Source organism: Nelumbo nucifera, chromosome 8 (assembly GCF_055504915.1).
Source record: "Nelumbo nucifera cultivar China Antique chromosome 8, China Antique-T2T, whole genome shotgun sequence".
Classification (NCBI taxonomy): domain Eukaryota; kingdom Viridiplantae; phylum Streptophyta; class Magnoliopsida; order Proteales; family Nelumbonaceae; genus Nelumbo; species Nelumbo nucifera.
In genome coordinates this window covers 2,619,267-2,641,369 of record NC_142656.1, presented here as the reverse complement: position 1 = coordinate 2,641,369, position 22,103 = coordinate 2,619,267, and the positions used below count along the sequence as shown (strand labels likewise).

General features: G+C 37.4%; 1 protein-coding gene across 5 annotated transcripts in view; it reads left to right on the top strand.

Moving 5' to 3' along the window:
* Positions 1 to 6,760: 6,760 nt before the first annotated feature.
* XI-I (myosin) overlaps positions 6,761 to 22,103 on the top strand; it is a 90,778-nt gene continuing 75,435 nt past the window's right edge. For 3 of the 5 annotated variants that reach the window (XR_016079347.1, XM_010263581.3, XM_010263584.3), the window contains exons 1-7: positions 6,762 to 6,918; positions 7,042 to 7,215; positions 7,362 to 7,505; positions 11,197 to 11,342; positions 11,450 to 11,606; positions 12,475 to 12,533; positions 13,219 to 13,375. Coding sequence is in view for 4 of the 5 variants with exons in the window: in XM_010263581.3 (XP_010261883.1) it covers positions 7,096 to 7,215; positions 7,362 to 7,505; positions 11,197 to 11,342; positions 11,450 to 11,606; positions 12,475 to 12,533; positions 13,219 to 13,375 (783 nt within the window). In the remaining variant the exon portion in view is untranslated. Of the gene's footprint in view, positions 6,919 to 7,041; positions 7,216 to 7,361; positions 7,506 to 11,196; positions 11,360 to 11,449; positions 11,607 to 12,474; positions 12,534 to 13,218; positions 13,376 to 22,103 lie in introns of those variants that run through there. The other 2 variants (XM_010263585.3, XM_010263582.2) reach the window with 2 other exon arrangements.

The following is a 22,103-nucleotide window of genomic DNA, read 5'->3' as shown; positions in this document are numbered from 1 at the left end:
AACTATCTATAAATTTTTGTGCGCATTTCTATCATTTTTTCTAATTTTCATTATTTAATTATGACATCATGGTTTGACCCATTTGACATGAAAGGTTAAACCATTAGACCGCATCTTTAGATCATCACTATTTATCATGCTTTGTTTACCATAATTAATATATGGTATGAAAGAGTTGCTCCATCTTGTTGTTGGTATTTCTTTGCAATTCTTGTGTTTATTTTCATCTTCAAGGTTTTATTATTTAAATTTGACATCATGTTTTGATTCATTTGACTTTAGTGGTTGTCCACTAACCAGCCACACAGATGGCTAAAATACATTCATTTTTTTTGTTTGATATGGTAAGTATATTAATATAGTTGTGTCCAACCTTTTGTATGGATTTTTTTCGTTTTTATTTGCATTTTATTATTTTTTGTTAAACCGTCAAATATTTAATTATGGCATCAAAGATTTAATCATTTTATCCAAAATGGTTGAACTGGTTACTTCTTACATAGGCAAAAAAATAAAATGCTATATTTCCAAAATGGCTTAGAAATGTAGGTTTTTTGTATACAAGTAGTAGAATTTAATGTTGAAAATCAAAAAGACCTCAAACAATGGATTTAAAAGGAGATAAAGGGATTTGATGCACCAAGGCCTTGTTTGTTTCATAGATTTTAGTAGGGAGAAAGTCAGTTCCCATTGACTGACTCTCTTGCATTTTTTTTTTGAAGACTTAGGTGGGACCTTTGATAAATATGTTTTCCTCGGGTATCACTTACTCGTGGAAGTGTTACATTTCTCCTATGTAGAGAGTAAATGCTCAAAATGTAATATGTCAAAAATACCCATTGAAACAATATAATCCAAGAAGCAGACTTGGACCCAAGGGTAAAAATGATAAAACATAGAAAATTAATCACTTATCCAGGAAAAGAAAGTGGGTGAGGCAAAAGAACATGGGAAAGTTGGGGCATCCATGCATTTATGTATAATCGTATGTATTCTTTGGTTCTCTACAACTATGGGATGAACCATTGAGCCCCCATCCACCCGAAAACGAGTCTAAATGGCACTGTTAGGAACCATTTAACTAATAATAATTCCCCATGATAGCCAATCGAGTTTGTACATGCCCCACAACCCTTCCAATGCAAGGCTGACATGGGGCTTAAACAGCCCTAATACAGGCATTAATTGCAATTCATTCGGTCATCGTTATATTTAAAGTCTCATTTCAACTTTATGGGATTGGCCACATGAATCCTGTTCAACATATTTCATTTATATTATGTTTGGTTTGAATGAAAAAGTAGGGAAATTAAGAGAAAGATAGAGAAAATCTTTACAAACATTATATAGATTCCCTTACCTTTCCCTATCTTTTCCTTCAAACTAAACATAACCTTAGAGTCTTTACCACTGTTAAAAGTAAATATTAACGTTCAAATCATTTCTTGATTTCAACCCATATCCTTCTTGATCTGTCTCATCGGACTCTCCTTTTGTTCCTTCTAACTTGCAACAGACGATAGTCGTCTGAGCATTGAATCTCTCTCTATATATTAGCATCAATTAGAACTATTGATAGGTTATATACATAAAATATATTATTACTTGCACAATTCAGATTTTCCGTCCACAAGAATCCTACCCATACGCATATGACATATTATAGTTGTACATCGGAAACATATCCCCGTGAATGATAATATTTTCTCAATATAAGTGAGACGTGGGTAAGAGATATTGCAACCTTAATCTCTTGATCAGTTGCTCTGCCATAGGTTGAGATTGCTGGAAGAGGAACGTGTAGGTACTGTTTTGAGTTTTACTTCCCCTTCCCCCTTTTCTTATTTGTATTCTTCCTTTTCTTTGAATACAAACGCTGACAATCCGAAGTGGCTTGATACAATATACGCTTCCGTAAACTGCAATACTAACACCTGGACTTGTCTAAGTTTACACTCAAGCGTCCATGAGGTCATCCTTTCGATTGGCACCTCAACTCCAATAAACTAATCGCCTATTCTACAACAATTTCTACTGTCACCGACAGATTAACTTTTGTCTACTTCTGCATCCTTCGGAGCATTTTGTTGTTAGTAAGTTTATTTGCTTGCTTAACCATCCAAACGAGAAAAGCCTATTCACTTGTTGTGCAGGAAACCCTTCCAGAAAGGAAAAAGAAAGAGCTGGCTGTTGTTAATAGGATATGGAGGAATGCAGGAAGCATATCATTTCTTTTCGGAGGCGTATCCAGAGAAGAAACACTACATCACTTGATAAGAGCCAATCGAATACGGTATATTCATCGAGTATGTACAAATGATGCTGTTGGAAAAAGGAAAAAAAAGGAAATTAAGATGAAGCTCGATAGTTTTATTTATTGCTCCACCATACATATACCCACTCTATGGCTCCAATTTACCAATCTGCCCGTTTGATTGTCATTTGTCTAGGCTGCATTTGAGATTTCTTATTTTAATAATTTATTTCAAATTTCAGTTAAAAATTTGATGTTCATACCCATATTTTAACTTAAAAAGGAAGATAAATCCTTAAAATAAGTAATACCAAAGGCATCCCAAATCAATGATGGGCATGATAGGTAATTGAATTATAAGACATCAGATTTGAATTTGAATCATAATAAATCCAGATTGGATTCAATTTTAATCTGATTTTATTTTAAAATTTTTAAAAAATATAAAAATTAAAAAATAATTACTTCATAACTTTATATATAACAAAGTAGCCTATGTATAGAATACTGAATTCGCATAACTTTGTAGATAATATAATATATAAAAATATATTTTTTATAATTTTAAATATAATTATGTAAATTTTATATATTAAATTAATAAATATTATAGTATAAATGGATTAGTTATTAATCCAATGCAATTTGCAAAATTTGAATCCAATTCCACAGTATCTCGACCTGGTATCTATGATATTTTAGCTAGATATCATTGATAGGCCTACTTAGAGCCCTTTTAGGGACAGTTTGTGTTTGGAAGAACATTTTATTATTCTCTAAGCCACGGTGGTTTAGCATCTATGTTCCATAAGCCACTCCTAATAGATTCAACTTGGGGTGTTAGGAGCCATATATTGAAAGTCCTCTCAAGCGGGGAAATTGATAGTTGTGTTAAGGGTTTTTTTAACTAAAAATAGCACTCCACATCGACCATATATAGAATTCATATTAGTTGAACATGATGGTTATTTAGCAGGCTATGGAACCAATAACAAACTACTTGTAATAAATTCATGGACCCCACTGCAAACCTTTTCATTGATTCCACGGCTCCCTCAACAGCCATCACATTCAGTTAATCCTTGCTCTCATTACATCTCCTACACCACTACAATCACATGACTGATGTAAGGGCATTACTACTGGTTAAACGACCCTTAAAACAGCCATCATCGGCCCATCAATCAAGTGCAACTAATCCAGATTCACGCCATTTGCATAACTTGATGAATATCACTTGGATTACAGACGGTGGAAATTTGATGAATATCACTTGGATTTCACTTGGATTTCATCGTGCCTGTTTATCACTTGGATTTCATCCCACTTTGATGGCACCAGTTGATTGATCGTAAATTTTCTAACATCGTGCCTGTTTATTCTGATTTAGCATTTTTTGACAGGATTTGACGGTGAAATTTGATGAATATCACTTGGATTTCATCCCACTTTGATGACACCAGTTGATTGATCGTAAATTTTCTAACATCATGCCTGTTTATTCTGATTTAGCATTTATGACTTTACACTCAAACTAATGCAAGTATGAGTAAACGAACTATTTGGTTATATCGAGAGTGGTCATCAGGTCTTGGTCTTGTCGTGGTTCTCCTCGGCACAATCCCAACGGTCAAAAAGGCAGAAGCACATCTTGTCATTTTCAGGGACCACTAGAGAATGGTAATCAACAGTGTTAAGTTAGAGAATGGTAATCAACAGTGTTAAGTTAGGGAGAGTGCAGGAGGAAGAGAAAAAAAATAATAATAAAAGAAAAGAAAACAACAAACGTGCTATTAGGGCTATAATAAGATCGGATTTGAGTCCGATTCAACTACATATCAATCCAATTCTAATATTAAATAGAATCAGGTTTAACACTCGCATTGGAATAAATAGATTGGGCATTTGAAATACCGTTGACAGCCCTACATGATATGCATATGTACCAAAATTCATTATGATATGCCAGATTCTAAATGATTCCTCTTTGTGTGTGTAACAAGTTATAGAACTGGAACTGGAATTAATTAATAGTGGGAGTTGGAATTGGAATCAATAATGAAATAAAATGAGGGTTTGTCTAATTCGTAATTGGAATTGAAATTGGAATTAGAATCAAAATTCATTGAAATTAGAATTAGAATGGTCTATTCTCATAATCTATTTGATTTAAACAAAAACCCAAATTATAATTAAAATAAAGGTATAATAGATTTCATTCCCAATGAAAAAAAAAGATAATAAAAACAAAATTCTAATTTCATCCAACCAAACAGTGGTCCATACCCCTATTTCCACGAACCAAGCGAACCTTTAAATTTTATGTGCTAGTTCCAAGTCAAACACAAATTCAAAGCAAGTATTGCTTTATGGCATGTTACCGATAGTTAATCTGTTATTGATGCATGCCAGAAAATTTAATTTTAATGACACGTTATTAACTTGTATTGTTACCGTTGTTTACAAAACGTGAATAATTTAGAGATTATTTTTCAACTATACTACACATTTTATGCAACTAGACTAAACAACGTGCAACGTAATGCAAGGCGGGTGAAATGGCGGGCAAATTCGAATAACATTTTATTTAAAACTCTGAAATTGGCATGATTTTTAAAACCGAATCGGTCAGGGGTCCGGACGGTTCAACCGTCTGACCCGAATGGCTGGCCCGTTCTGACAAAAAATAAAAAAATTTAATAAATTTGAAAAACGGTTAAAACGGTTCGGATGGTTCGAACAATTAACTAGCCGATTCAGCAGTTTGCTGATGAAAATCAACGGTTTTGGGGGGAAATGGACCGGTTCCCGGTTTTTCCAGTTCGACCGTCCAGTCCGATCTTGTTTGAAAACCATGGAAATCGGTACATATATATTTTTTTTAAGTTCAATTTGGAAGGAGTAGAAACACAAATAATACAAAATATGTACTGTATAAATACATATAAAATAATACAAAATACAAGATTTTGCACTCCATATATTTGTATTTGTACTTATTTCAAATGGAAGCTCTTTTATTTGCGATACAAATGCCAATTTGGGGTATTTATGTACCTTGGTTTGCGTTTGTTTGGTACGTAAAAAAAATGATTATCAGAGTAAATTTGTATTTTTTGACACTTTTGTACTATGATGAGAGAACATTACCGTATCTATTTTTTGGATACAATTTTGTGTTATTTTGATAATTAACTTTTTGACTAAAGTTAAGGCTAGGGCTGTTCATAAGAATGCCCAACCCGACCAACCTGGACCGACTCAACCCAAGTCGGCCGGGTTTTCTTCAGCACCGGTCGGTTTTGGATTATAAAAAATCATAAACCGATGATTTGGTTTTCATGTATGAAAACCGAAATCAACTTAGTAGTTACAACCTACTTAGTTACACTATATATCTCTCATCTCTACAGTGTAAGTGGACACCAGTTGGCAAATAATACTCTCAAACTTTGCTCCTTCCACAATTTGATCAATGGATGGGTCACAAAACATTAAGGAAATGCTAGTTTCCTTTGGAAATATAGAGCAAAAAATGAACACTTGAACAACAACTAAGTCACCACTAAGTAGAGCCAAAATCGACCCAAACCGACTAAAACCGATCAAGCTGGTTTTGGTTTTAATTTCAGGTAACCCGACCAGGTTGGATCGGTTGGAAAAACATCAGTAAACCGACCCAGCCCAACCCGTGAACAATCCTAATTAAGGCATTGAAACATAAAATAATTAAAGCATTTAATAATGAATCCACACTTTACACCGATTTCAAACAAAAAAATATGAATACAAAAACGATTTAAAATGTGAACCATATTTACATTCACGAATAAAAAAATAGATAAATATATAATGTACATACTAAACACAACCTTATGAATAACTCGAAAACTACAAATGAGAGTATGGGACCATGCATTTATTTTCATCGCTGGACATGGCATAATATGAAACTGACACCACTCATCTCATACATATGATGGGTCCGGTCTCATGGTGACTTCAGTCTCGCCTTAAGATGTGCGGTGTCGGATCATATTGGAATGGATCCCAACTCGCGAAATTCACTAATACTAAGTGTATTACGTGGAGATCATCAAGGGCGTTTATTTTGGCGTGTTATAAAACACTTTGTCGCCAATTGGACGGTGACGATTGATGGCTTCCGATGATCATTAGACAACTATGTAGATTCCCATACTTTATTCTTACTTCAGAGGTTTATGTTGAAACAGGAAAATGATAGATTCTCTGGTTCGAGGGATCCCAATCCCAGATCAGCCACCTTGGGGTTGGGGCATCCGTTCATCGTGTTTATCACCAAACTTAACCAGATTTGTTACGCACTGCGTCAATTTAAAACAGTAGGGGCATTTTCGTCTTTCCACCACCATAGTCGAACCATTTGAGTTATGTTTGAAGAGATGAGTCGATGACTAGTAGTTACCGCGTGACAAAGCACACGACTCTTAATACCTCCTCTAACAGGAAGACAACTTGGTTATTAAATGGAACAAAAGTTAGTATTAACTATTAAGTAGAGTAAGAGCTTCTGGGTATTGGTTGACGTGGTGAGTACGATATGTGAAAAAAAAAGACCGGAGATGTCATCAATTTGACTATCCTACACCATCGTTTAGGGCGGGAAGTCGAATTAACACCAGGTATACCCGTAAGAGCTTCTGTGTTCACTCAATCTTGGCCTTAGGCTTTCTAGGGCTTTTTTCAGTTCAGTCATTGACCTTCTATGCATATTGCACACTTCGATTCGATCTTCGCTTATGCAGAAATCATAGGATTTATCAGACTCTATCTTCGCTAACCATTCTCGGGAAGCGAAAATGAATCTCCGCAAGGGCTACAGGGTATGGGTACAAGACAGAGACTCTGCCTGGTTGCCGGCCGAAGTAGTTGACGCTTCTGGAAAACTAGTTCAAGTTGTCACATCGTCGGGGAAGAAGGTGAGTTTATTTTTCTTCTTCCCTTTTCTTTCGTTTTTTTTCTTTGTATTCATTGTGTTCGTTTATATTTTCTCTTTCTCTTTCCGTCTGCTTCCCATCATTTTTTCATTGTTACGGGGACGCCATTTGCTATAATCGTTTTTCAGGTTTCAATTTCTCGTGAGAAATTATTATTGAGGGATCCAGATGCTGACCATGGCGGAGTTGACGACATGACCAAATTAACGTATTTAAATGAACCTGGAGTTCTTTACAACCTCGCAAGAAGATACTCACTTAACGAAATATATGTAAGTGAGCGTCCTCCATTTACTGGTATGGAGTGAACTTTGTAGTTGTTGCCGCTGAATTCATAGCTGCTTGTTACATCTAAATGATAGATTTTTCTGCTGTTTGGGACTGGTGGGAATGCATCTCTGGCTACTGAAGTTGCATATAGTTTGATGTTACCTATGTGAAAAAAGGGTAAATAAAGAAAAAAAATGTTTCTATACATGACGAAGAAATCTCGAGTTGTCAACTTAAACTGTACTGACCTTTGAATTTCCTCTGCTGCGTAACTCTTCAATTCTTGTCCACTCGTCTGTCTCCTAGGTGGGTTGCATGCCTAAGAGAGTCCTGTTATACCATGCCATTTTTCTAAATTCAAATGATTTTCGAGGATTCTATGAGATTGCGAGCAACCTTGTCGTGTCATTTCCTTCTGCTCTGGTAGAAATATATCTATAGCTGCCACAATTCAACACCACCTAAAAACAGCTTAATGAACCCTGATAATTGTTAGGTAGTTTGTAGTTTAAGTGGTGTGCCCTTACAACTCTTGATAAGTTTATGGTTTAATAACTTTATCTTCAGAACTCTTGCACCAATGAAACCATATAAAACTATGGATTATGGAATTATTTAAATGATGTAGGATGGGGTAGGGGCCTACTAATTTAAGATTTGGTGGTGGCCTTTGTGAGGTGAAAGCGGGGCTTTGGGTGAATGCTAATGGTATAAAAACAAGTAGATAGTTTGCTGTCCACCAAAGAATGATCAAGAACATAGAAAAAGAAGGAGAAATTTGTTAGTGTCATAAAAAAGAAAAAAGTTTTGCTGTTAGGGAAAGCAGCAAAGAGACAGATTGCTTAATGCTTATAAGAAGAAATAGGTGACAGAGAGAAAAAGGAAAAAAATCCTGGCAACAACCAGAAATTACCAAACCAAACTTTATTTCTTCAAATCAATTCTTCTTAAATTCTAATTACAATGGCTCTATTTAATAGAGTATGGACTCAACTTGTAAACTGGAATGTCCCTTTACATACTCCATTTTGGATTCAGAATCTGATCTAAAACAACTTCTAATTGCTTTAAAACTAAGACAGACCCAAAGATAGCCCATTAGGACATCTAAATAAGGACTCTAACCTGTAAACAACTTTAATAATTATTTCCAAATCCTACTGAAATCTAACTTAATTTAAAGGCACCAGAATTACTAAACATAATAAATCGTAAGTCTACTATAAATATTACTTGCATGAATTACTATAAATAGTAGCTCCTAAAGTTACCATAAATAGTAAATAGTAAATTTGAAATGACAATAAAATTCTAAAAAAAATAGAATCCTGTTCTGAAGACATCTATGGCTAGAAAATTAAATAAAAAACTGCATCAATACAAGATCATATTGCTTTCTGAAACTGGTGTAGGATTTGGAAAACTGATTTAATTCTCCATGATTTCTTTCTTTGCTTTTGTATTTGGCTATCTGCATCATTAAATGAAAAGGTGATTCCAAGAATTGGCATCTGCAGAAGTTGTTGAATCCATTCAACATTAGTTGAACTCAATCATCATTGTCAAAGCAATATAAGAACCTAAACAGTATGTTATGTATTTGTTTTTCGTTTTTTTGATTCCAATTAGTTCTTTTTTTTTTGTATTTCTTGTTCTTTTCATAAATAATGTTCCAATGTACTGGTTTGTATGAAGACTCATGCAGATTATGAAGACATAAAGCCAAAAAAGTTAGGAATGCTTTTTTTTTTTATGAAAAATTTAAAACTAAGAGAATAAAATGGATTGGAGAGGTTTCTTGACCATTCTTGTAAAGAGAAGGAAAAACATAAAAGGCAAAATATTAAAGTTCCCTTTTAAGAGTTCCCAAAGAAGTGGCTTTGAAAATTGGGAAAATTCAGAGGGACTTTCTATGGGAGGGGGTGGGGGACCAAAAAGTTTCATTTGGTCAAGTGGGAGAAGGTCTGTAGGTCAAAGGAGGGGGGAGTGAGAAGGGTAAAATCATTCAACAAAGCACTTTTAGGGAAATGGCTGTGGAGATTTGGGCAAGAGGGAGAGAGGGAGGATTTGTGGAGGAGGGTAGTGGTTGGGAAATATGGGATAGTGAGGTTTGGGTGGGAGTCAAGGGAGGTGAGGAGCTCATATGGGATAAGTGTATGGAAGGAAATCATGAGATTTAATCAAGACATTAGAACTTTAGTTAAGTTTAAAGTGGGGAAGGGCTTAGATAAGGTTTTGGGAAGATGAGTGGCTTGGGGTGGGAAAACTGTGTCTGCTGTGTCCCAGACTTTACAAGCTGACAAATCAACAAGTAATTGTTTTTTTTTGATCAACAAGTAATCATTGATCAGTGCTATGAGTGGAGAGGGGAGCAACTGATTTGGAACCCGAAGTTCAGAAGACCTTTGTTGGACCAAGAAGTGGAGGAGTGTATTCTGTTATTGGAAAAGTTACAAGATACAAATATATCCAGAGCTACAACAGATGGAATATGGTGGAAAGAATGCAGAGAAGGAAGGTTTTCAGTTAGACCTTTCTACAATGCTTTGGTGGTGCATGACAGTATCCTAACATCAGACCACTTGAAATCCAGATGCTTACAATTAGCAAACTGCTGTTATATGTGCAACCAGGAGGAAGAAACAGTTCTTCATCTCTTCTTCTCATGTAGAGTGGCAGATTTTGTCTGGAAGTTCTTCTTCTACCTGTTTGGAGAGAATGCATTTCATCCTTTGGTTCCAGCAGAGATTTTCTCCAAATGGCTGAAAATCAGAGGAAGTAAGAAAGCTAAAATCCTGTGGAGCTGTATCCCATTCACAGTATGCTGGTCCATTTGGAAAGAAAGAAACAGAATAGTTTTTGAGGACAAGGAAAAAAGCATTGAATATTTGATAGCAGGAGTGGGTAATCTGATTTCAGCTTGGGCTCTTAGCCTTCCAGAGTTTGACCAAGTGAATAAATCTGATCTGTTAGAGAGTTTCTGGGGTACTCTGGAGTTGAATCCTTGTAGTTTTGATTCTTTCACAGTTTGATCTGATCTGTATTTGGTTTGTCAACTTGACAACCATCATTTTGAGATGTACTGCTTTTATTTTCAATTTAATAAAATTTCCTTTTTATCCTTCAAAAAAAAAAAAAGAAACAAAGATTCTGTACTACAATGCAGTTTGGCTTGACTGATCCAGTCAATGGCATTTCCTTTGTTTCTTTTTCCTCCCTTCAATTACCTTTGCATTGGAGACTGATTGTATAGGCAACTTAATGGGTACAGTTTAAAGGTAAGGGTGTTAGTGCAGATATACAAGCATAAAGAAGAGATTCACTTCACCTAGTTTTTTAGCCTAATTTAGCACCGGGATGCCCTTGACCACTTAGCCCACGGTTGATAAAACTGTGACACTCAGAGACGATCTCTACGCCTTCCATAATCAACCACATAGTGCATCAATGCTTCTAGTGGAAGAATTTTATTCTTGTAGTTTTTTTCTGTTGAGGTTTCAAATTGAAACCACTCTTGCTGCCTTAAAAATATCACTCATGATACACATATTAAGTCCATATTCTCCATCAGATGCTGCTGACATGTCCATGATGGAAAGTTTGTTCATGGTAAATTTTGTATGTAATTGATGTTTTTTGGCTCAAAGTTGATTTTCCATCTCATCATAAACCATCCTTTAATAACCTTGACAGACATATACGGGAAGCATCCTGATTGCAGTTAATCCATTTACTAAGCTTCCACATCTATATAATGCACATATGATGCTGCAATACAAGGGAGCTCGGTTAGGCGAGTTAAGTCCCCATGTTTTTGCAGTGGCTGATGCAGCATACAGGTGTGTTATGTTCAAAGGTTTGTGTGGACCTGGTGAGTTATATTTGAATATATGGTTTCTTGTTTGGAGGAATTTTCAACATGCTTTTGTTTGTTTTCTTAATTTAGGGCAATGGTGAGTGAGTCTCGCAGCCAGTCAATTCTGGTCAGTGGAGAAAGTGGTGCAGGGAAAACAGAGACAACGAAACTAATCATGCAGTATTTGACATGTGTTGGTGGCCGGGCTGCTGATGATGATCGTACTGTTGAGCAACAAGTTCTTGAAGTATGATTTGCCCTAGATTCGTATTCAATATTTCTTTCTTAATAATTGGCAACAAAAGAAGACACATGTTAACTTGTATGAAAAAGTGAAAAAAACATGAAAGTTATGAATTGACTACTTGCCCCTTACTATCAAACGTACCAGACACAGCTGTAGCAAAAAATAAGTGCTTTGTTGTACATGTACAAAAGATGCAACAAAATAAAGTCTTATGAGATTTACACGTTAGAACATCAGCACAATTAGAAGCTATTGAATTTGTGGATCTTGGAACCAATCTTCTTGTACTCAAGGCTGCACGTCTCTAATCTGATAATTGAATCCCCTTGGAGCTCTATATGTCTCCCTCATCCAAAAGACTAAAATAGACTAAAATAGACAAAAGTTATTTTAGTAAAAAGAAAAAAAGACTAAAATAGTCTAAAGAAAAGATAGGATTAAGCATCCTAGATGCATACAGCCACACTTGAAACCTTATACACCAGTAAGACAATTATATAACACAGACCAGAGAACCCAACAAAAACTACAACCCTGTGGTGGAAACCGTTGAAAACTATGAAGGATTCCCATAGAAGGCATCTTTGTGATCCATGTATATTCAAGATGTATATTACATTCTTTTGTGTGGTCCATTATAGCCAGAATTTGTTTTTAGTTATTTTCTCTTTATCTTGGACTGGTATCTTGGTTAAAGTTGTGTTACTTGACCTTTTATTTTTTGTTCAACCAAAAATAAGCCCTTTTATTTTTTGAGGCATTCATATTTGTTGATACTCTCATCTTACTCCTTATTCTGTTTTGATCTTTTGGATTATTATATGATCAGCAATTAACTTACATTGGTTTTCTTTCTGTTTGCTACCAGTCAAATCCACTTTTGGAAGCATTTGGCAATGCAAAGACAGTTAGGAATGATAACTCAAGGTCACTGCAGCTTCTTGAATTCGTCCTCTCCCCTCCATCTCTCTCTCTCTTGCTACTGTTTTGGTTGCCAGATACTTTTATCTCTTGGTTTTGTAATTTGTGCTTTAAGGTCCTGGTATTGCTTTAAATGACAGAAAGTAAACAAAGGGAATTTGAGGAGTAAGGTTATTCCCAGTCTAGAGTCTGAAGCAGCAGCTTGTTCAAGGAAAATTTTAGAAGATTTTAGATGGAGTTTCTTTCTTGTTGATCCTGAAGTTTCTGCTGGTTTTGTTGATTGGTGGGACTATAGAGTCTAGTGAAGTGAGTTTGTTAGTATTGTGTTGAGGTCTTTCCTGTGGCGTTTGTTTCTGTGTATCTTTTTCTTTTTCTATTTCAGTTGAAGGGGTGTTATCAATATGTTTTATGTCGATGAGTTGAAGGTGTGCATTGGGGATGAGGTTGGTAGAAGGGGTTGTTTTGTATTCCGTGGGTGATATCCTTTCACGTCTTTGTGTCCTTTCTGTCTTAATAAATTGTCTTTTTTATTTATTACCAAAAAATGTCTTATTTCAGTTTGTAGTTTTCTATTGTTAGGTGATATCTCATTTGCCCTGCCAAATACTGTAGTATTTTTATTTCTAGTAATATGCTTTTTTTGATTTACCATGCTTGGTTTGTTCTGAGGTTTCTTTTTTCTTGTTTGCAGCCGTTTTGGAAAGTTTGTTGAGATCCAGTTTGATGCAAATGGTAGGATATCTGGTGCTGCAATTAGAACCTACCTTTTGGAACGTTCTCGTGTAGTGCAAATAACAGATCCTGAAAGGAATTACCACTGTTTTTATCAGTTGTGTGCCTCCGGGAAGGTATTTCTTCAATGCGTTTTTATGTATTTGTATGCCCATAGTTTGACTACACAAGACTATTTCTGGCAATTATGTCTATTTTAGTTCTGCTCTGTTCCTTATAAATATTTGTATATTTGATATTTTTTTTTGTAAAAGCTTACTGCTCGTGATCTTCTATACTCTGCTCTAGAAATCTAGTAGGTTTCCTGTCATTTGCTTTTTATTTTGCTAAATAAAGCTGTCCTGATGTCTGACTATAAACACACTTGAATAACTGATATGGTTATCCTTGATTGCAGTGCCTATGGTTGATTTATATGTTAGGAAAAGTTCTTCTTTTGCTATTGATAAAAAAAGGTCTTCTTTTGCTTATTTAGCTCATTATTTCTACTGTTTTTTTGGATGAAAATAATCGGTTTTCCTTGCTTAGTGAACTATAGTCTGGCTTTCTGAACAAACAGAAAATGAAAGACTAAATAAATTCAGCAATACTGGGATGGATATGTAAATGCCTAACATCTTTTTCTTGATTGTTGCATGCAGAGCATATGCTGATCATTGGAGATACTCTGCTTTTGCGCATAATACATAAACTGGTCATCTTCTTCATTTTTTTTGAAGATAAATAAAAAGAAATTTTATTGCTAAAAGGTAAAAACACTACAAAATAACTAGGTGACTAGATGTCACCCCCTCCGAATTACATCAATAAAAGCCACAAAACAAGTAAAGCTTGCAGAAATAATACACAGCTAAGTACACCTATCAGAGCTCCTTCTGTTTCTTTCCTTCCATACTTCCCAGCATACAGCAAAAGGAATACATGTCCATAGGATCTTAACTTTAATTCCACCTTGAATTTTTGGCCAGCTGCTGAAAATCTCAGACGGATCAGCCAAAGTACTTCTGACCACCTTGAATAACTTGAAAAAATAGGACCAGATTGGGTATGAAAAGTTACAATGGAGCAAAATATGAAACACATCTTCCTGAGCAGCACAACATAACACACATCTTCTTGGAAACTGCAGCCCTCTGAGTTTCAAGTTATCCTGTGTAAGAATGCATCCTCTTACAATCAACCAAGCAAAAGCTTCAGCCCTTGGTGGTACAGGCTTCCCCCAAACACCTTTAACTGGATCAGCCACCACCCGATTTCTGATCAGTGCCAAGTACAAGGACTTGACAGAGAACTTCCCATCCTTAAACTCTTTCCATAATCTAACATTTGTGACTGAAGGGTTGATGTCTAATGCCTGAAGTTTTGCAAGCAACTCCACACACTCCTCTACCTCCCAATCGAGAAGAGGTCTTCTAAAATTTGGCTTCCAAACCACAGCACCTTTAACTACTTCATGGCAATCTGAAATTGGCACTTCTTTCTTACTCAGATCATATAATCTTGATCATAAATCAGCAAATTTCTCCACCCCGACCAATCATCTTCCCAAAACCTTATACTTGACCCACAGCCCACTTTCCATGTATAGAAAGGAACCAGCAAAGAGTTAAAACTCATAATACCTTTCCATACACAGACTCAACATGCATGTCTCACCTCCTTTGAGTCCCACCCAAAATTCATCACCCCATACTTGCAAGCCACCGCTCTTCTCCAAAGAGCCTCCCTTTCCTTTCCAAACCTCCAAACCCACTTCCCCAGTAATGCTTTGTTGAAGATACCCACCCTCTTCACCCCTAAACCCCCATCTCTTTTGGATCTACACACCAGCTCCCACTTGACCAGATGTACCTTCTTTCTCCCAGCCCTAGCATTCCACAGAAATTCTCTATCCAACCTTTCAATCTCCCCCACCACAGCAGCTGGAGCTTTTAGTAAAGATAAGTAGTAAACTGGCAAATTTGAAAGCACATTTTATCAATGTTAATTTTCCTGCAAATGATAAATACTTCCCTTTCCACCCCGCAAGCCTCTTATCAATTCTGTCCAAAACAGGTTGCCAAGTGGAGATTGAAGTAGCTCTAGCACCAATTGGAAGTCCAAGATAGGAAAACGGAAACTGCCCAATCAAACACCCATGGCCTTAGCACACTCTTCAAGCACCAACTGCTGAGCATCACCTACCCCTATCATTATGCTTTTGCTTAAATTAATCTTAAGACCTGAGAGCAACTGAAAGCTCTTAAGAATACTTCTTAGTGACATAGTTTGCTCAGCTGATGCCCCCAAGAAAATTAAAGTATCATCAGCATATTGCAAATGAGATATAACTAGCCCTTCCTTCCCAACCCTGAACCCTGAATTCAGCCCAATCTTCTTCATGATTGTTGCATATAAAACATGGGCAGTTTACCATTTATTCCTCTTGTAGAAAGGGGATTGGATGAATCTCAAAGAAGCGCTTTTTTGATAAGTAACTGTAAATTTCATTAGAATATCAATTTGAAAGCACTCTATAACCTCCTAGATGAAAATGATGAAGACAAGAACAACAACATGAGGCTGATAACACTTGAATCTATAGTCATGCATTTAGGGAGATTGAGAGCATTGCAAGGGAGTTGAATGTTATTTTCAAATAGGTGAGAAGAACAGCAAATGGGATGGCAGATACTCTAGCTAAACATGGGGCTATGGGATATCAAATGTTTTGGGAAAAACTGTAAAACTGTGTTTTGGGGGAAAAACTCTCACCCTGTTGTAACTTTCTTATTTCGCTCTAATAAAATACTATCTTATTGATAAAAAAAAACGAGGCTGATAACACTAGTAAATTCTCTCCTGGGTCTGGTACCATAGGGGTGCAACTTGGGTCGGTTTTCAATGTGCCCGAACCCTAACCAGCTAACATGAGCCCTATGTAATTGACATTTTTCAAGTTGGGCAACCTTGCTTGCAGCCTTAGTTGAGATCTCTGTTATAGCTAGAGAAGTGTCAGTGGACATTGCTGGGATGATGGACTTTTTAGTTGAGATAGGGGGAGGCGTTTGTGACACAGGAGGGAAAGGTTGGGTTTAGAGGTGGATAGGGTGGCTCTGATCAGGCTTATTGGGGGTAGTGATAGGGAATTAGGAATAGTAATGCTAGTTAGGGATGAAGTGGAGAGGGATGAGGAGGTGGAGCTGTTGACTTAAGGAGCACAATAAATTATTAAAGGGAACAGATGATTATCTATTCATTTGTTTGAGGTGGTGGTGAATATTGTATGTAGTTGAATTAAGGTCCTACTTTTGAAGCATTGGGCTCTGGTTGCTTACTCATCATCGATTTTGTTATAATTGGAATGTTTATTGACCTGTAAAGGAGCTGTCGGCCAACTGTCAAAAAAGAAAAGGAGCTGTGGGTCCTGGTGTCTGTTGGTCAACTGTGGTTATGACAAAAGAGCCAGCTTTCCAAGACAAATTGGTGCTGGAAACTTCATAAGAGCTATTTAGAAGCTGTTCTTCAAGGACTGAACTTAGCAGTTAGCCTTGCTTCTGGATTTTGGAGCTTGATGATAGGAGACTGAAAATTAATCGTGAACAGGCTAATTGGAGAAATGGATGGAGCTTGGACAATCAGACATCAAATTTTAGGGAAGCATGATTTTTATTGCCTTAGGCTACAAGTAGAAATTCTGTGAACACCTTGATCCACTAATTCCTTGTGAGGTTCTCTTGCCCAAGCCACAAAGTAGGTAGACTGGAATTGAGCTCAGGAGAATATTTACTTGGCTTATAGAGAATTTTGTGTTGGAAGGGGTGCTCTTTTCGGTGCATGGACAATAATGAGCAACCTTAGGTTAGATGTATTTCTTTTCTGCCTTTTTAATTATGAGTGTATGCCTTGTACGTTGATTCTGTACACTTTCTATAAACTATCATTAATGAAATTAACCACGTAAAAAGATGACATATTTATACTTGATGAAATGAAAGTACTGAAATACCTTTCAAAAGTTCTAACTGAATATTACCATGAGAACAAGGGATGGATTATGAGCCAATGTATACATATTTTTTTGGAGAGGAGTTCTTTCATTCAAGATTTGATTGTACAGTGAAGAGAAGAAGAGGATTAGAGAAAAGTGTTTTTGGAGTGCCCAATTCTTGGGTAGTGGTGCCCCATGCTTTATTTCTGTTAGGGTGATAAAAAAAGGAAATACAATTATAGTTCCAGCCCTGACGGTCCACACCATTAAAAGACTATAAAACCACAAGAAAAGAACATCCTCACAACACTGTTACTCTGATAACAGGCTGACAACACTCCCCCTCGAGTTGGGTTGTATATGTTAATCATGTCCAACTTGTCACAAAGTTCATTGTGCTGCAAATAAGGAAGACCTTTTGTGAGAACATCAGCTAGTTGCTCCTTAGAGTTAACATAGGAAGTGCAGATTTCACCCTTGTCAAGCTTCTCTCTTATGAATTGCTTATCTACCTCAATGTGTTTTGTCCCAATGTGGAGAATGGGATTAGTTGCAATATTTATGGCTGCTTTTACATCCTTCTATAGGTGTTCTGATTTTGAAGAGGACCCTCGAAGATCATTGCATCTCCATATGCATTAAGGGGGGAATAAGAATAAGATCATTCTGATATTGGCAATGGCCTTAACATATTGTAGTCCAGCAAAGGAAAAATAAAATAAAGAGTGATGGGGTGGTCAGAGGAAATAGAAGTAGAAGCAAAGAAGTTGAGATTAGCAGAGTCATTCGCAAAGGGCTGGATTATTTGTAGTTTAATGACGAAAAATGGACCTCGATGCTTTTGTTGGAAGATGAGGTAGTTTGTTTAATTTTTTTTTTGGATGTTGCTGTTTATGTAGTGAGGATACCTCAATGGCGAAACAGTCTCAAGAAGGTGGGGAAGATTTTCGAAGCAGTAACGAGGAGAAACGAGAGGGGGTGGTTTGTTGTTTTCACAGAAAAGTTGAAAGACAGAAGAACAAAGAGGATATGCATTCCAATAGGCTTCCAAATGGGCTTCGGTTGTAGATGCGCTACATGAGTTTCAACTGAGTAAGGATAAAACGAAGTGGGAAGGGTTGAAAAGAATTGATTTGAGAAGGTGTGACCTTAAAGAAGAGAAGCTCAAGACCACGACAATGCTTAGATTGATGACGACTCTGAGGGTGGTTCTAACTGATGAAGAAGTAAGGTGTTAACAACAGAAGTGGAGGTTGTTGACTCGAAGCCCGTTCTGGAGGTTCTTAAGGCTAAGTTCTGCAACCTTGCCCCTTCGTTTGTCACGCCTTTTGACAGTAGAAAGGCAATCTTTGAAGTAGAAGAAGAAATAGATGAGCTGCAGATAGTTGAAACTAGTGTTGGATTGGTTTTAGTGGAACGATGGTTTCCAAACTGCAATAGTATTAATCTCATAGTTGAGATGATAGTATTAAAGCTCTTGGGCCTCCCATTCAATCTTTGGGCGGTAAGGGTGTTCGAGAGTATCGTGAATGCTATTGGAGGGTCTCTGGTTGATGTTGATATTTAGGATCTTCGTGGTGCAAGAATTAGAATCTCGGGGGTGCGTCCTAAAGCTATCCCTAGAGCCATGGAGTTGTGGGTGGATGGTCATTGGCACAGCGTGTGGATTGCGTCAGAAACTAAAGCGTCGCTTTGAAGGAGTGATAGGGAGCTTGAGTAAGGTGATGATGTGGTGAGTCAGCTCCCAAGTGGAAGAAGAGGAGAGGGAGTGGGGGGAGCTCGAGAACAAGGGAGTGGAATTGACGTGGAACGTTGCAAGTTTGCAAATGAGTCTCCTCTGTTCCAAAGCAGTTATGAGGAAGATAGAGAGGCGGTGTTTCGAATATGGTGGGGTGGGTTTTATTCATCAAGTTGTCAATTTGGGTCGTATGGGTTGGTTGGCCCAAAAGGAGAAAAGTTAAAGCCAACTAATGTGATCAACCTGCTTCCTTTGCACGTGACCCCTAAGGAGTTGAGTTTAATGGGAGATAATTCTGGTCCATTTTCTTCCCCTTCGAAGATTGATAGTGTCTCTTGTCTAAGCCGTGGGTGACCAAAAAAGAAATTCTCTTGGGGCTGGTAGGTCAAGGGAGGTAGAATGACGAGGAAGGATAAAACCATGGTTTTGAGGTCCAAAAAGGTAACACCTTTTAAACATAACGATTTTTGAACCTTTGGCGGCCATGGCAAAAGGATTCTTGGGAGTGAGTCATTATGAAGTTTGTGAGCTTGGAAGATTTGAGTCACTCTAATGGTCAGAAGGTTGAAGCATGTTCAGAGAAGATGGTTCCCCAAGCTTTACCATGGGACATTGAAGGAGGTGGTTCACAAGAAAGAGCTACTGTCAAGGACTTAATTGTTCACGTCAAGAAAGCTGTTTGCAGAATATCAGATGGGTTGAGTCTGGCAACGGAATGCCAAAAAGAATCGTAGTGGAAGAAAATTCAGGTAAGGAAGAAAATACTAGAGAGGATATGTGTTTCATCTTATCGGAGAATAAGACTATCTCCTTTGGTTCTAGCAGCAGGGTTCTGAACCTAGACGTGGTTAGTGAGTCATGGGACGTGATTTCTTAGGAGTCTAAAGTGGCAGATTCGAAAACTTCGGTCTTCGTAGGAAAGTTGGGGGTGGACTTAGGAAGGATAAGAAGCGAAGGCATTTTGAAGCTGTCTAATTCCGAGAATCCCAATGTAGGGGAGTTGAGAAGATTAAGAGGATCCAACAATGGTCAACTTGTTCATGTAACTAAGGTTTCTTATCGTCTCAAGGAAGGATTGGTCAGGGACAGTTTTTGTTGTAGATTCAAGAGAATCTACAGGAGGAAAGGAACTAAACCTAGAGTTTTGAATTGTTTGAAGGACAGAGGAAATGCAAATGGTTTAAAGGCTAAATGAGACAAGAAGGCTTAGGGCAGAATTTCAAATTTTCAAATTGACAAAGCATTGTTAGGGGAGAAGGAAGATATGAATAGGATAGAGCCCTCTGGAAGGAATTTGGAGGAAGTGAATGATGTCGAGAAGAAGGTTGTGAATGAGAAGATTGCTGATTCAGGGGGGAAGACTGCGAGAAATGGAAGGCAGGAAAATAACAAGAGGAAAGTAATTGGGGAAGGGGGTGAGAATTGGGAGGAAGATGAAGTGGAGGCTTTAGATCTTGTTGATGAAGTGAGGGGAATGTTGGAAATGTCATAGGTGAAGAGAGAGGTCTGGAGTTCCTTTGGCAGCTTTGAGATGGTGCTTGGGTTCAGTTCAGTTCTCTCAAGAGAATGATTCCAGATTTGGGTTTTTGCTTCTTTTTGTATTCTAATCTGGGTTGGTTGGGGTGGTAAGATGTTCAGGGGATTTTTTTATTGGGCTTTGGGTGCCTAGCCTCTTCTTAGTTTGGATGGAGGTGTTGTCTCCTCTCCTCTTTAGGCTGTCGTTGCTTTTCTTTTTTATCAAAAAAAAGTTTATGGTTGCTTTGTTTTCACAAAGCACCTGTATACACAATTAGTTTGATAAAGTACTTGTTTGCTAAAATAGAGCTGTCGAATGAGAGGAGAAGAAGAAGAAGAAGAAGATATGAGATGGGCGGTAGAATAGTTCTTAGCCAGCCCTAATCTATTATATATAAGAACATTACATAATGTTACATAAATAGACCAGAATGCCCCTGATTAGTGATGGGACACCTAGTCAAAATAAACACTAAATAAGATTAGGCCCAATAACTAAGGCTCAATAACTAATGACTTAAGACCCAACAAGGATAAACATACAAATTAAGACAGCCGAACCAACACTCCCCCTCAAGCTAAGCATGGATGTCAATCATGTTTAGCTTGCCAAGTAAGTCCACGAATTTCATTGTAGCTAGCCCTTTAGTCAGAACATCTGCAATCTGCATCTCGGAGGGAGTATAAGGGATGCAGAGTTCTTCTGAGACAATTCTTTCTCTGACAAAGTGACGGTCTATCTCAATATGTTTCGTTTTATCATGTTGCACTGGGTTATTTGCAATGTTGATGGCAGCCTTGTTGTCACACCTTACAGGACACTCAATCTTTATTCCAAGTTCACCAAGCAGGATCTTAAGCCATAAAAGTTTAGCAACACCATGCGCCATAGCTCGATATTCGGCCTCTGCACTAGATCTAGCAACCACATTTTATTTTTTACTCCTCCATGTAACTAAATTTCCTCCAACAAAGGTGCAGTACCCAGAAGTAGACTTCCTGTCCCCAACAGAGCCAGCCCAATCTGCATCAGTATATCCTTCAACTTCAATTTTACCGTTTTTCCTGAACAGAATCCCTTTCCCCGGGCAAGACTTCAAATATCTGAGGATCCTTTCCGCAGCTTTCATGTGAGGGATTTTAGGAGTGTGCATGAACTGACTAACAACATGTACAACATAAGCAATGTCAGGGCGAGTGAGGGACAGGTAAATCAACTTCCCCACTAGCTTTTGGTATCTTTCCTTATCAAGGTAGTCCTCTCCTACTGACTCCTATAGACCATGTTTCTGTTCTATTGGAGTATCTGTTGGCCTACACCCCATCATGCCTGTCTCTTGAAGAAGATCAAGGATGTATTTCCGCTGACATATATAGATGCCCTCTTTGGATCTTGCAACTTCAATCCCAAGAAAGTATCTCAGTTGGCCCAGGTCTTTGATCTCAATTTCAGTAGCCAAGACCTCCTTTAGTCTTTTAATCTCTTCCTGATCATCCCCTGTAATTACCATATCATCCACATAGACAATAAGTGCTGTAAGTTTGCCATTTCTCTTCCTTATGAATAGAGTATGATCTGCCCCACTTTGAGTGTAACCCCCTTTCTTCATGGCCCCACATA